We start from the raw sequence: 14,128 nt of genomic DNA on the forward strand, positions 1-14,128 counted from the left end.
GGAAACTGATGCCTACATCCACAGAGCAGTATAAATAGAAAAAAATAGGACTTAAATATGTAACCTACATCACTGAATGCTACCAGAGACTGAGCTTATAAATTCTGATTATTTTTTTCCCCTGTTAATTTACTGGTTTAACAGTTCACTTTTTGCTTTAGTGACTTTTGGTCTGCAAAACATTTCAAAATCTAATATTTATATACTTAGTAGAAGGCTATCAAAACTAGATATGAACATAAAAAGATATCTAGAAGCACAGAGTTAATGGACGCAGCAATGCCTAATCCAGCAGCTGAAATAAGTGCCAGCAAAACCAGGCTAATTGTAAAGTAATGATATTGTTTCATTTCCATTAGTAAGATTAAAGCGTGTAGGCTCAGGATACCCTGCGAGATGCCACATACCAGAGAGCTGCATTTTCCCTGACCCTTGGACAGTTTTTCCCTTCTTGGTGTAACGCCAGCCAAAAATTAATGGAACACCACACAATTCACTGCCATTACCTGCATCATGGGATACTTGGTTTCAGCGGGACTTCCAAATCCATTAACGCCAATGAAGCTGGTGCTAAAGTAGGAATCTGTGAGACTAGCATCAGCTAAACCACCGCCATCTATTCCGGGAACTAAAAGGAAAAAAAAAAGAAAAACATTTCAGACAAATGTAGTTCACCATGGATTCATTTGCTGACATCTATAATTTTTTGGCTGGGGGGTGGGGACAGTGTGAAATAGAAGAAGTTTGGTAGTCCTACTCTTCAAGACTAACTTCTCATCAAAGCAGCTAAAACCATAAATGCATAAATATCATGAACGAGGTTGCTTAATGACAGCATATGGAGCATGGATTTACAACACAAATGCACAAAGTGGCAGAAAAGTGAAAGGTTTTGAGGGAAATGATGATGAGTTTGAACTTTACAAAGGGTAACAAGACAGGTAATGATATCGAAACAAATAACCAACCAACTAAAAAAAAAATAAAAGGCAAACATAGAAAGCCTATATCTTAGAAATATATGTGTCAAGTAAAGTTTCTATGGGGATATGCTTGTTATTTTAAAGGGTAACACACAAAACATACATTTAAAAATATCTCAAGTCCTCCCATACAATGCAGAAATACTTTAAAAGCTTCCTTAAGAGCCTACTGCTATTTTCATTATCTTGTACTACACGAAGTGGCAACAGTTTTATGAAGAGTGGCCAAAACCTCCTTTGGAATGAAAGCAAGTGTGAAGGATGTAACTGAAGAAATTAATCCCACGAAATTGCGTGCCTGGGAGTAATGGCCTCAACATACAAGCACAAATAAATGAATTCACTTCTATGAGACTACAGAGAACAACCAGCAGCAGTCATAATTAACACGAAACATTCAAGCAGGTATTACTTAGATAACAAAAAAGACTTTACAGCTGTACACACGTTGCAATTCAAATTAAGCTTCCGCAAAAACACCCACAGCAAATTATAAAGACACTAATCGGTATGGCCAGGCCACTGCAAGCCAACAGACATGAGTAATTGGTAGCTCTAAGGTAGGAAGGCACACATCCAACTCAGAAGAACATCCTGTACCAAACTATCCAACTTGAACTTCTGCATGGACTTCCAGCCAGCTGGTGACACACTGAAACAGCTTCCTGTCCCAAATCCTCAAGGGAAATAAAGTGGAACTCTGTAGCAGAGCTAATGGCATGCAAATTGTAACCCCGAAGGTCTCACCAGAATGGGAACTTCCACTCCAAAAAAGAGACTATGTAACCTGGGAAGCTGTTTCTATGCTGTATATGCAGAAGACAGCAAAAGAACTACAGCCACATGCAGTCATAGGAAGGACTGGAAGCCAGGATCACTAGCAGCATCCGTACTGCAGGCAGATCGGCTTTGAGGTTGAAAAAATTCTTGAAGTAGCACTGCCAAATCCAGAACGTTGTTTGTGTACTCTGCAGGTTTGAGAGAGACACCTAAGGGACTTTAAAGATGCTTCATTACTAATGAAGTACAACATGAAGATTTTCAAAAAAGTTTTAAAACAGCTGAGAGAATCAGACAATAAAACTGTCTCCACCATCCATGCACTGGATACTCCTTCAGAATTTCAAAGCAGCAGCCATATAGAAATTCCAGAAGTCCTCTCACTTTAGCCCTAAAAAAGACAAAGCTGTTCTTCAGGTTAAGGCATCACTTGTTGAACTTAAATTCCTGAAATGAAGCTGAAGACTAGAAAAAAAAAAAGTAGTCTGTGATTGAACTGTTGTATCAGGAAAATTAATAATGCCTGTAGTAACACCAGTTACTGTCTTCTATCTGCTGCTTTCAGGCCCTAACTCATCATGTGAAGGTTGGCATTTCAACACAATCATTTTCTAGCATCATGAAAAAGTGCTAAGATTTCTCTCCGGAGAAAACTGAAAAATAGCAGATCCATGTGTAATGAGTAGCTGCAGCCTAGTCTGCCCAGAAATTTAGAGTCCACACTGCATTTTTTTTAATACTTTTTTTTTTTTTTTTAAATGTGTTTCCTATCTAGCTTTCCCTGACTGCATTTCAGCCATTATCAGGAGCTGCTACAGTTTTGATACTACATTCTTGACTGTAAAAGACTATGAAAAGCTTTAATTTTCAGGAAAAAACATCATTTCAAGGTACACTGTATCAGTTCCGCAGTATTATCTGCCATTTCATCATTCTGTCAAACCTCAGATTACATCCAATCTTTACACAAACTATAGGGACTTACAGATTACACGACCAGTCCTCAAATGCTTCAGTCTGATGAACAATTAACAACAGCCAATTGTTTCAACTTCTCCCACTGCTCCTCACTACACTGGAGTCAATGCAAGAATCCATTTAGCTTGATTTCCCTTGGACAAATACAACTAATATGCAAAATCATCAAAATTGGAAAAAGGAAAGTAGAAAACTTTCAAGTGGTTATTTCGCCACGTGCAGCAAAGCGAGAGCTCAGTTGCATGAAATAAACCCCCCAGCTCAGCTCCAGTAAGCCAGGACAGCTGGTACATCTGCAATTACCCTATTGCATCCAAATAAATCACTGGAGCCAGCGCAGGTAGCTTCACTAGGGCAAAAACAGGCCAGCAGGACCAGATGCTCTTCTTGTCAAGAGGAGGCACCCGCAGTGCCACGCAGCTCAGGCTGAGAGGACCAGCAGGCTTCCCGCAGCACTCCCAGGGCTGAGCACTGCAGAGGATGCTGCCATGCAGCACAACAGCGATCCTCAACACTGCTCAAGTGCCAGCAGTAGGAAAGCAGCAGCATTTTCTTCATGAGCCAATTCACGCCACTCAAAGCTGCTCTGAACTATGCTTTAGGCTTCTTGTTGATGCACTGATTTATAACTGGGCTCTTCAGACGGGAAAAGCTACTCCAGAGCATTTTCTGTTATCCAGCTGGGTGAAAACTCTCAAGTCCGGTGCTTTGGCTGTGCTGATGGCCTCCTTGCAGGGTTACCACAAATCACTGTGCTTGAGCGCTGATCCATCTTTGTACCGCCGAACTCTGCTGATGGTCCACCTGCTGTACTAACCTAATGAAGTGAATAAACTTCCCAATAATCTGGAACACCTCTAGCTAAAGGACCAAGACTTCAAGAATACATTCCACCAGAAAAACATCAAAAAGTAAAGCTCACTAGAGCAGAGGCCAGTTTTCTTAGCAATAACTTGTATTTAGAACAGAGTTCTCCAGAAGTGATGCGTGTAACGATTGTCTTCGAAGGAAAACTCAGCTCTAGCTTCCTTAAATTTAATTTCCCTATAGCAAAAAGAAAGAAAATTAAGGCTAACAGAAAAGATAAAACTTATATAGGTAGAAAGGAATAAGCAATCCCTGCATTGCCTGTAAGAACAAACAAGACCACGTACTCCACCTCTGCTCAAAGGAGGGCCGTTCAGCAGTTACAGTGATGAAAGTTCAGCAAATACCTAAACAGCACAGGCAGCTGTACTGTACTTGGCACCTGGCCTTCTCTGGGAGAAATAGAAAGCACTTATCTTATGATTTGGCAAATCATAAATTCTCACTTGCTTCTGGAAGACCAAGGCAGTTGAGAGCATAGGCAAAAAGCAATTTATCGTTAGTAACCTACAGGAGATCTTCAAGGAAGCGTAAACTTCACCACACACACGGTGTGGTATTAAGAACAAAACAGAGAAAAAGTCCAAACTGGAAAGATTTTAGTCCTTGAGAAGTTTTTGTTCTCATGCATTTATTCATTTGATTCTTTTATATTAGAACCTGCATTTGATTTCTCTGTCCATATTTCTCTTACCATAAGAACACCTTTCCAAACATGTTTCACATAATGCTGTTAGAATGACAAATGCAACACCAAGGCTCGTATTTTTTTTTTCGTCTTTAAAAATCCACTATAACTGCGGGAAAGTAAGTTCAGACAATGATTTAAAGAAAATCTGGAATTGGCAGTTCTTGCCAAAGGAACATGCCTTTGTTTTGTAACACTACTATCCACCTGTCAAAGTCCGATAAATTTTCAATGGACTCCTCTCAGGAGAGAAGTAACAGCTTTCTTATAAAAATAGAAGGCTTGACTAGGCAGATGTGAGAAAAAAAAAAAAAAAAAAGGATGTATGAAGGAACAGAAAGCGTTGTCTCCTTTTTCAGGAGGCATCACATTATGCAAATGATTATGCAAACTGAGAATCCAGTGGTAAAATACATGCTGACACATTAGGTAAGCACACACATCAGAACAAGAAACTTCTAAACAACATCGATATTAAAGCCAGAAGTTACATCCCTGCAATTCTGGAAAGAAATTCAAACATCTTGAGAAATTCAGAAGGTGCTTTCTACATTTTACCTCCACATTATCTAATAATTTTTTGCTTGATGAGTAACACTGCAGCTTAATGTGACAACTGCAATTAAAAATAAATATCGTCTTATATAATTCATCACCCACAGAAATTTAGCAGAAAGTAGGCTTCCCTTCAGATGCAGGCACCAAAGAGGAGGGGAAAAGAAACAGATGGTTATTTTTGCCTTACTTTTTTTCAAAGAATTTTTTCAGGTACAAAGGATCTCATCACAGCTTAGGTGCTTGAGTACTGCTGTGATGAACTCGACACAAATGTTGCAACAGATGTTTCAGTGGGTTTTCGGTTGGTTTCGGTTTAATGCTCGTCTTGTCATAGTAGCACTAAATACTAACAGTATCTGAAAAGGTGGCATTTCTAGTATTTTCACTCTGGACAGCAAACTAATACTGCACTCTCTTAAATGGCTTCTTTATGAACTTGGCATTAGCACTGGTCATCTAGGAAACCATTCTTAATATTAAAAAAGGATCTTTTACAGTAACAGAATATACTGGCCCAAAAACGAGTGGGCTGAAGTAAGATCACAATAGATTTTTGTTGACAGTCTTCAAAACAGCTATTTAAAGATTTCTGGCAATATAATCAAACAGATTGAAATAATCCATTTTGCTACTATCACTGCCTACCAAGCTGTACTATAATTATTTTATGCTGGGGGGAAAAAAAAGCTTATATTTATAGAGGTAATCTTGATTTCAGCTCCCAGAGCAGCCACAAATACAGGCACTTTTCACCTCGACACAGCTTGGTAAACTTAATCATATGTTCGCTGTACACGTGCACACAAAGAACAAGGTGTTATCTCAACTAGATATGGCACTGGAGTTTTTACTGCTTTATATCTCCAGTGGAATTTTACACTGAGATAGCCACCCTAACACTGAGACTAAAACAATAAAACTTTTATACAAAGCCCACGTTTGGCAAGTCACTTAAGACTTAGAAAAATGGCTTTAGTGCTCTAGAAGCACTGCGGTGTCAGAGGAACTTATGCTTGTCCTATTTCGCTTTGTACTGATAGGTTTGTGTCAGGAAACAGGTGCTTGAGGTGTTAGCCCTGCTGTGTACCTCATGAGCACTACACATACTACCAGGTGCATTTTGGTGTTGCTTTCCCTACTGCATCACTACTATTTTTACAGTTTGCTAGGGAAAGTAAATTCTCTGGTCTTATTTTACCTCTCTCATTTAATGCAGCATTTCCCAAAACCAGCCTAGGAATCACTGAAACAGGGGCAGCTGACAGAGAACCTGAGCTAATCCCCCAGGCACGAGGAGCAGGAGCACACCGCTGCGCTAGGATGCTGAGAATGGAAGTGCAGTTGGAGGGCAGACAGCACAAACGAACCAAGTTGGCTGAAAGGCAGACAGGAAGCAAAACAGTTTGGGAAACGCTGCCTTATTTACAAACACTCCCACTAAGTGATGAGATATTCATGGGCAAGCAAAGGAAAACAGCAATCCTTACCATAATATTAAGTGCCTGGGCTGCTTTTTTTTCTTTTTTTTTTTTAATTTTATCTCTCATATTATACAAGCATCCGATAAAGCCCCCCCAAAAAGTACAGCTGCCGTCCTTTTGCTCTGTAAAAATCTTTGTATGGCATCCAGAGCAGCAGGACTCCTCTTCATGGACTGAGTCCAAAAGCACAGTGATAAAACGAATTAAAAATGATACTTTTTCAAAAGAGCCATCAGAAGTACTCCTTATCAGAGACAGCAATTCCAACTATGGAAATCACTTAATAACAAAGCTTTCAGAATAATCCTTCTCCAAAACACTTCACAATTCCTGATGTATCGCATCAAGTTTTTCAATATACCACATTCATTTTTTTCAAAACACACATTTGTTTCTTAACAGCCTCCTCCCTGTACATAAACCTCAACTTCTTAAATAAGAATAGTTGTACGAAAAGGATGAAGATGTCCCAATGACCTATCCAGGTTATTTCTTACGGGAGTGGGAGGGAGAAAACAAAATAAAGGGAAGATCTTCCCATTAGTTTCACCAGCATTAGAACAATTGACACAGAGGGAGTCTACCCATGGGCTACGGGGATTTCTTATCTCTTATTCCACCTCACTGCAACATCTACAACGCATGTTTCTACCACCACTTTAGAATTCAAGGATTTTGTTTCTGAATCTCAATTCTCAGAAGGGAAAAAAAAAAAAAAAAAAGGAATAAAAGGCCATAAGGAAGCAAATAAAATAATACAAATAAGATCTAAACACAAAATGTCTTTGAAGACCAGACAAAACAATCACACCACCACAACTTAACTCCCAAGAGACGGATGGAACACGGACATGCACGGAGCGTGATCGGCACCGACTCATCTTCAACACACAGCGATTCACTGTACCATTTGTGAAGGCAGTGTAATGTATTACATCATTACCAGAAAACAACAGATAAGGAAAACATCAGCCCCATCAGCTTGCTATCTAAATCCCTCCACTGACCCCCTTTCCATCAGCTGCCTCGAGACCAAGAGTTTTTTCAGCTTCCAAGGTCCTACAGAACTGCTCCTCCCTGCGTTTCTCACCCCACCCTCACTTACCATTCGTCCATTTTTCCCGCAGCAGTCTAAATTTGCTTCTAGGTGGTTCCTTACACAGGGAACTCTTTCTGAGCTGGTCCCCAAGGTCACTATTTTCTGTGCATTCAAATCCTTCCTGCAGGCCCACTCCTACAGTGATACCTACAAAAAATCAGTTATCTAATAACTGCTAGACAGAAACTAAATGGGGATGCTCAGTATCTTAAAAAAACATCATCAAAACTTCAAATTATTATAGCAAATATCACCTTTGAGTTTGCTCATAAGATGTCTATAACTATCCCCCCACCCCAAACACACTGTTTTCCTCTTTCAAAGACAAAGATAAAACCATCAGAACAGTAATAATGCCATTGTCATGTATTTTGATACCCAACACGTGGTAGGTACTACCAGAAACAAATAAGTACCCATACTCCCAAGGGATCTGTGATTTCTGTGCAATATTTGGGCTTGAATGTTTTCTCACCCAATAAAGAAACCCCCTCAAAGTACATAAATACAGGAAAATCAGTTTCAAGCACCATGGCATGTTGTATTTTTTCCTGGAAGTTTTACATGCTAGAACTGCCCCTTATATATCCCAAATAACTTTGCAGATGTAAAAGTTTTTCCTCTTCTCCTCATTAACCCCTCCAATAAGTTTTCTGTTTCTTCCCCATTTCCACATGAAACACAAAAGTGAGAGAAAAATCCATGCCTATCATTTCCCAATTTCTGCTGTTGATGTACGAAACAAGAGGCGATTAAGTGAATTCAGTCATTTTCGATTACTCCCATGCATCTCCTAAGTTATTGTTTTTAGTCTTCGATTCTCAATTGTTTAACAGTCTCCAGCTGTCCCAAATGTCTCGTCAATTCTCAGACTTGTCTCCAATGTCTTTAAAAAAATAGAGGAAAAGATAAAAATTGTATCCTCTATCAGCTCCTGGAAAAGGCATCAGAAATATTAAAACTTGAGGCACCTCTCTAATAAGAGAGCACAGGTATATGACAACTAATACAGCATCACTTGCAAAAAGCACAAACAGGTCTGGAGAAGGAATTCTCAACCCTTTCTCCTGACTACAATACCTGTTTTCTGCATCAAGGCAAAGAAGAAACAAACCCAGGGAAAAAGCAACTAGCATATGGCACACCACAAATATATTTACATTAAAAGTTTGATACCTGTTTCTAAATATTTTGAGCTGTAAATACTCAAATACTACCAGAGATGATAAAAAAAAAAAAAAATCCATACTTAGAATAATCCTGACCATTGTTTCATTGTGTTAAGAAGCGTAATCCAACAGATTACCTTTAATATCTATTTTGCTGAATGGCTTATCTTCCCATTTTCTCTATATCCGCTATTTCATTTAGTTTGAAGAAGAATGGGCTGGAAGAGACTTAAACACCTTAAAAAAAAAAAAAAAAGCATACAAATGTATGGGTCTTCCCACCCCAAGCCCAGCCTGTTTATGGATTTACCAAAACCTAAGCCCTAATTCTCGCTAAGCTAAGTGCCAAGTGATTGCACACAGAGCTGCTACAGCGGCCGTCAATACCCACTGCAGCTATGACTGGCCTTCTAACACACAGCTTGTGGGCTGTGAAAACAGCAATCACGCTTTTATGAGGCTAACCCAACGCAAACCAAGCCTTCGTCGTCCTCCTTTCCACCCCCTCACGGACAAAGCCTACCTAGGCAGGTTTCCTCAGCAGCTGTGGAGAAACAGAGCAGCACTGCGGGCACGCTGTGGAAATAGGGGCCTGGTTTAAGCACAGTTTTCCTAGAGGAAGGCTTTTTGGGGAGAGAACAAGACTCGGAAAGCTGGAAAGGAGAGGCAGCAGCAGCACCGTGCCCGTGGCCAGCTCCTGCGTGCTCCTCGGTGGACAGCAGCACCGGAGCCCGCTGCGGCAGAGCTGAGTGCAGCGCTCAGCCCATCGGCCCTCCTCCGGGGCTGCGCTCAGACAAGTCAGGCACCAGGCTAAAGAGCGAGCACTGACAGTAACTGCTGTGTATCGTGTGCTTCACAGCAAAAAAAAAAGAAAAGAAAAAAGCACTGTAGCAAGCAGTAAACACTTCTATTGGTGTAATACAGTGTTTGTGAGGCCCATGTGCTGAGGAGTATCACATTTGTATTCATTAACTTTCGAGTAATTTAACAGCTGCAGTTGTCTGTACAGCTTTAACTTGTCCAGCTTACACACAGATGTGACAGATTTCAGTAACAGTGACAATTTTCTTCAGACCCTCCCTCGCATGGCACCAAGTGCTCCGGGAATGAGCCATCAGCAGGCAGTAGCACAGGCTGCCAATCTGCTTGTTACTCAAGTTGTAAAGGTTCAAACGGAACAGAGGGCAGACACACGAGGAGAAATTGCTCATGCCTCTCACCTATCCTTTCCTGAGCTGCTCCTTAAAACCCTGCCGGTCATATCCTCCCCCCTAAATGCCAAGGAATGGTAATTTTCCCCATCTCCACTCCTCTCAGGCTAGGTACCTCTGCTACTCTGCCCAGTACCTGAGCTGACAGTCAGGACTTGTGGCTAGCAGAAGACCACCGTGCACAGATTTTGGCCACTAACAAAACTCAAGGAAACTTTTTCTGATATTTTCTCCTTCCTTTTTTGTTATGTGAAAAGGACTTCTTTCTAAAATCAAATGTTGGTGAGGCAGTTCGCAGCTGCGCTTCTTATTTTGCAGACGGGCAGCTGGACACTTTGCGCCCAGAAGGCTGAGCACTCGCAGCACCAAAAGAGCAGGAACAGTGCTTTGAAAATGCATGCTTCAAACGTCAAGTGCTTTAGGGGCAGGGGTGCTACCTTCTGAAAGTGAATGAAGTTCATCAGCATAGTCAGTCTCGTTCCCCAAGAACATAAAAAGCCACAGCAGTCAAGCCAAAGACAAATTTAGCCTTCTGCATCACCTCCGAGGCTGGACCACAGTGGGCATGTAGACAAAAACATAAGCTCAAGGTGAGGATGAGGCAGGGGTTCCCTGGAGGCTCTCAGCTATGCATAGTAGAAAATGAGTTTGACTCAGAAATGATTTTTTTTCACATTTCATTGTCTAAGGCAGAGTTTTTTCCCAATAATATCGGATGACTTTTTGAACCCCTGTCAGATGTTAGTATCTAAACCATCTCTGTCACAGAACAGTTTAACCACACGTCACGTGAAGAAATCTCTGTTGGTTAGCTCTGGACATGTCACCTGCTTGTTTCACTTAATACCCTTGTACTGGAATACTTCTTCCCTGGAATATTTCTTGCATTTTCACTGTCCTTCTCCTTATCATTCAATGTTCCCATCATCTGTGCTCTGAAAAGAAGTCAGTATTTGGGGAGTCTTTGTGATTACTACAGAAAAACCTATAAGTAAATTAATAATCCTGTACTCAGAGCAGGATTAGAGTAACACGCATGTTAGAATGAGGCGCTGACCCACTTTTAACAATAAATAGGGCTGCACAGTTAATTACTCAATGAGCATTATCTGCTCCGTGCACTGAATGATGCTGGGGTCCAGTGAGGAAGAAGGGAGAGAAGGCAGCACACGCAGGTGCCTAACTGGAGACCACCCCGATACTTCTGCATTAGGGAAGACTGGCAGTGAGACTGCACAGGCAGGCTACCTTTTGGCACTTCCTAATTCCACATTCTTTACTTCTGAACTTCACTGTTCAATAAAAGTTGGCGTATAGCTTCCTACATCCATAAAAAATAAAGCTTTCATTCCATCCACTTGGAAATCGTCCTGGTAACACCGTGAGCCATCAGCAAAATGAGAATTATAGAGATGAACTTGTCAGTAGCTATACTGATCACCTCCAGATTTTGAACAAATATCTTCCTTATTTCTTTCACAACTGCATACTGAAGCCAGGAAGCAAAACTGGGCTCACTCTAAGGCTCTTCACTTAATTTGTCTCTCCTTCCTTTCCTTACTCTTCTTTCCCAGCTAGACTCCTTGATATAAGGACCCTCCTCTACTAGTCCAGGCCTTTGCCTCCTGTAACTTCAAGCAGGGTGTCTTTCCCTGCAGGCAATCACTGATAACTCTGCAGGGAGTTTGCCCATTCTCGGTGCCCTCACAACAGGGGCAACCGCTGGGAGCCCCATGCAGTTTTAAACCTCTGACAGGCTGATACATACTCAGACACATGGTTTCCAAATAGTTTAACTGCTCAGCAATATCAACCACTGAGCACACAAATTCTTAATTTTTTTTCTTAGGTTTAGGACTTGAGCAACTTTTAGACTTCATTCTTAGGAGAAGAAAGAAAGAAAATCCTTCATATAAAAGCTTTTATCCCCAAATCAGCTTATTAACCCTCTCCACAAGCCTGGATACACTAGCTTAGCAGATTTTAACTATTTATTTTTACATTTTTATTCACCTATACATCTCACAGCTAATTCTGTTCAAAAGGAAAACAAGCAGAGATCAAATGATCACTGCTAGATCTTTCCCATCTACCTGTAAAAAAAAAAAAAAAAAAAAAAAAAAAAAAAAAAGGCAGCATAGACTTCACTTTGAACAACTGAAGTTTGATAAAACAATCAAAAATTCTGTCTTTTAATAGAAAGCATTAAGCAATTCTATGTTTTAGGGTCGTCCTGGAAGAGCAGACATGACAGTGCTGTACTAATACAAGGCACTGTCCAGCTACCAGCTCCACAGACAATATCGCTCAATGGCACAAGCTCATTACACCTGGTGAAAAAGCAGTTACAGGTTCCTGAAACATATCGAGTGCTGAGAGCTATACACAGGATGTTCGACGTGGTTGCACCTTAATTTCAGCAAAAGCATGGCTGTGACCATTTAGCAGTTGAGTCACTTCATGTAAACAAATACCAGGTTTATGACAGAAATCAATAATGCAACCAAGCTTAATGTATTCATTTAGAGCATGACGTTTCTGAAGAAGCTTTATAAGCTTGCTGGACTTTGTTGTTCCAAGTGCTGCTGCTGCTTTTGCTACAAACCGAACTGTTCTTGAAACCAGCTTGCTACAATCAGCATCTATTCAGCCACCACAAAACCGACCAGCAACTGTCCTGCAAGGCACGCAAGCACCCCAAACTCCTACCGGGGAGGGAATAAAGGTTGTAGAAAGTCAGAAAAAAAAAAAATCAGAAGCCATTTCTCCTTGTAGCAGCGGATAGTTTGCATACATCTAAACTGTTACAGCTTCAGGATTTACAAAGTGACACGCGCCTGCAATGTAGTAATATTTCAAGGCTGAAGGCTCAAAACTTCCAACAGCTGAGACCCAACTGGGGCTGCCAGGAGGAGCACACCAGGCAGCAGCTGCACCCTTGCAAGAGCTGTTCCCCAGCTGGGGGGGGGGGGGGGGGGGGGCCCCCAAAAGACACCCCAAACCCAGCACCGGGGCAACCACTGCCCAGGAGCCCTCCAGAAGGGGGACAGGAGGGCACCCCCCTCCAGCATCCCCTTTCCAGGGGGGTCTCCTTCCCTTCTTCCCCACACCCGTCCCCTCTCCCTTTCGCCTGCCCCTGGCGGACGGGGCTAAGATGGAGGCACCTCACCCAGGAAAAGGGGGGGGGGGGGAACCCCAAAAAACCACCCTTGGGGATGCCGCCAGGCGGGCGGGGAGGCCCGGGGGAGGGCAGGGAGCGGCCCCGCCGCCACCATGGCTGTTATTTGTTTCCGGTAGCACCACAGCACGCTCGGGAGCCGCTTCCCAAGGCGGGACCGGGGCTCCCCCCCCACCCCCAAACCTCCACTCCCCACGCAACCCCGGCCCCACTCACTCGCCAGCCGCGGGCCGTCCAGCCCCCCGCCGCCTCCTCCTCCTCCTCCTCCTCCACCGTTGCTGCTTCCTCCACCTCCTCCTCCTCCTCCTCCCGCCCCCAGCTCGGCTTTCTTAGGCCCCACCACCGCCACCACCGCCGCCGCCGCCGGGCCCGGGCTGGCCCCGTGAGGCGAGTACCCGGGCCCGGCGCTGGCCGCCGGGGGGATGCCGAGGGGGAGCCCGCTGAGGGGAGGAGGAGGAGGAGGAGCAGCGGCGGCGGCGCCGGGCTCCTCATGCAGGAACTGGCACTCCTCGCCGTAGAAGCAGGTCTTGTCCTTGGCGTAGTAGCGGCAGAACTTGAGCTTCACGGCCCCGCCGCTGCTGCTGCTGCTGCTGTTCACACCGCCACCGCCGCCGGTCCCCGCCGCCACCGGCCCCACCACCGGCGAGGGCGAGGAGCAGGGCAGGCCGCTGCTGTTCATGGCACCCGCCCCGCCGCCGGGGTCGGCACCATGGGGAAGGAGGGAGGGGAAAGGGGCGAGGGGAGAGGGGCGGGGAGAGGAAAAAAAAAAAAAAAAAAAAAAAAAAAAGGGGCGCGGGGAACCGCCGGCACCCCGGGCTGCGGCTCGGAGGAGGAGAAGGAGGAGGAAAAGGGGGGAGGAGGAGGAGGAGGAGGAGGAGGAGGAGGAGAAGGGGGGGGCGGGGGGAGCCTCCGCGCTCCGCTCCGCTCCTCTCAGCGCGGCCGGGGGCGGCGGCGGCTCCTGGGCGGCCGCGGGTTGTTTATGCCATTTTCCTCTTCCTTCAGCGGCCGCCCGGGCGCGCCTGCGCCGGAGCGGGGCATGCCGGGTAGCGCCCGGCCGGGCCGGGGCTGGGGGCGTGAGGGGAGAAGCGGGGAGGGACGCGGGGAGCACGCAGGGGTTGCCCTCAGCGGCTCCAACT

General features: G+C 43.9%; 1 protein-coding gene across 4 annotated transcripts in view; it reads right to left on the bottom strand.

Moving 5' to 3' along the window:
• PAN3 (poly(A) specific ribonuclease subunit PAN3) overlaps positions 1-13,699 on the bottom strand; it is a 79,173-nt gene extending 65,474 nt beyond the window's left edge. For 3 of the 4 annotated variants that reach the window (XM_032181689.1, XM_032181699.1, XM_032181671.1), the window contains exons 1-3: positions 13,209-13,699; positions 7,441-7,581; positions 507-628 (exon numbers count right to left, since the gene is read on the bottom strand). In XM_032181689.1, coding sequence (XP_032037580.1) covers positions 507-628; positions 7,441-7,581; positions 13,209-13,671 — 726 coding nt within the window. In that variant the 5' untranslated portion in view covers positions 13,672-13,699. The remainder of the gene's footprint in view (positions 1-506; positions 629-7,440; positions 7,582-13,208) is intronic. The other variant, XM_032181680.1, reaches the window with a different exon arrangement.
• Positions 13,700-14,128: the final 429 nt, after the last annotated feature.

The sequence above is a fragment of the Aythya fuligula genome, chromosome 1 (assembly GCF_009819795.1).
Source record: "Aythya fuligula isolate bAytFul2 chromosome 1, bAytFul2.pri, whole genome shotgun sequence".
In the NCBI taxonomy this organism is placed as follows: Eukaryota; Metazoa; Chordata; class Aves; order Anseriformes; family Anatidae; genus Aythya; species Aythya fuligula.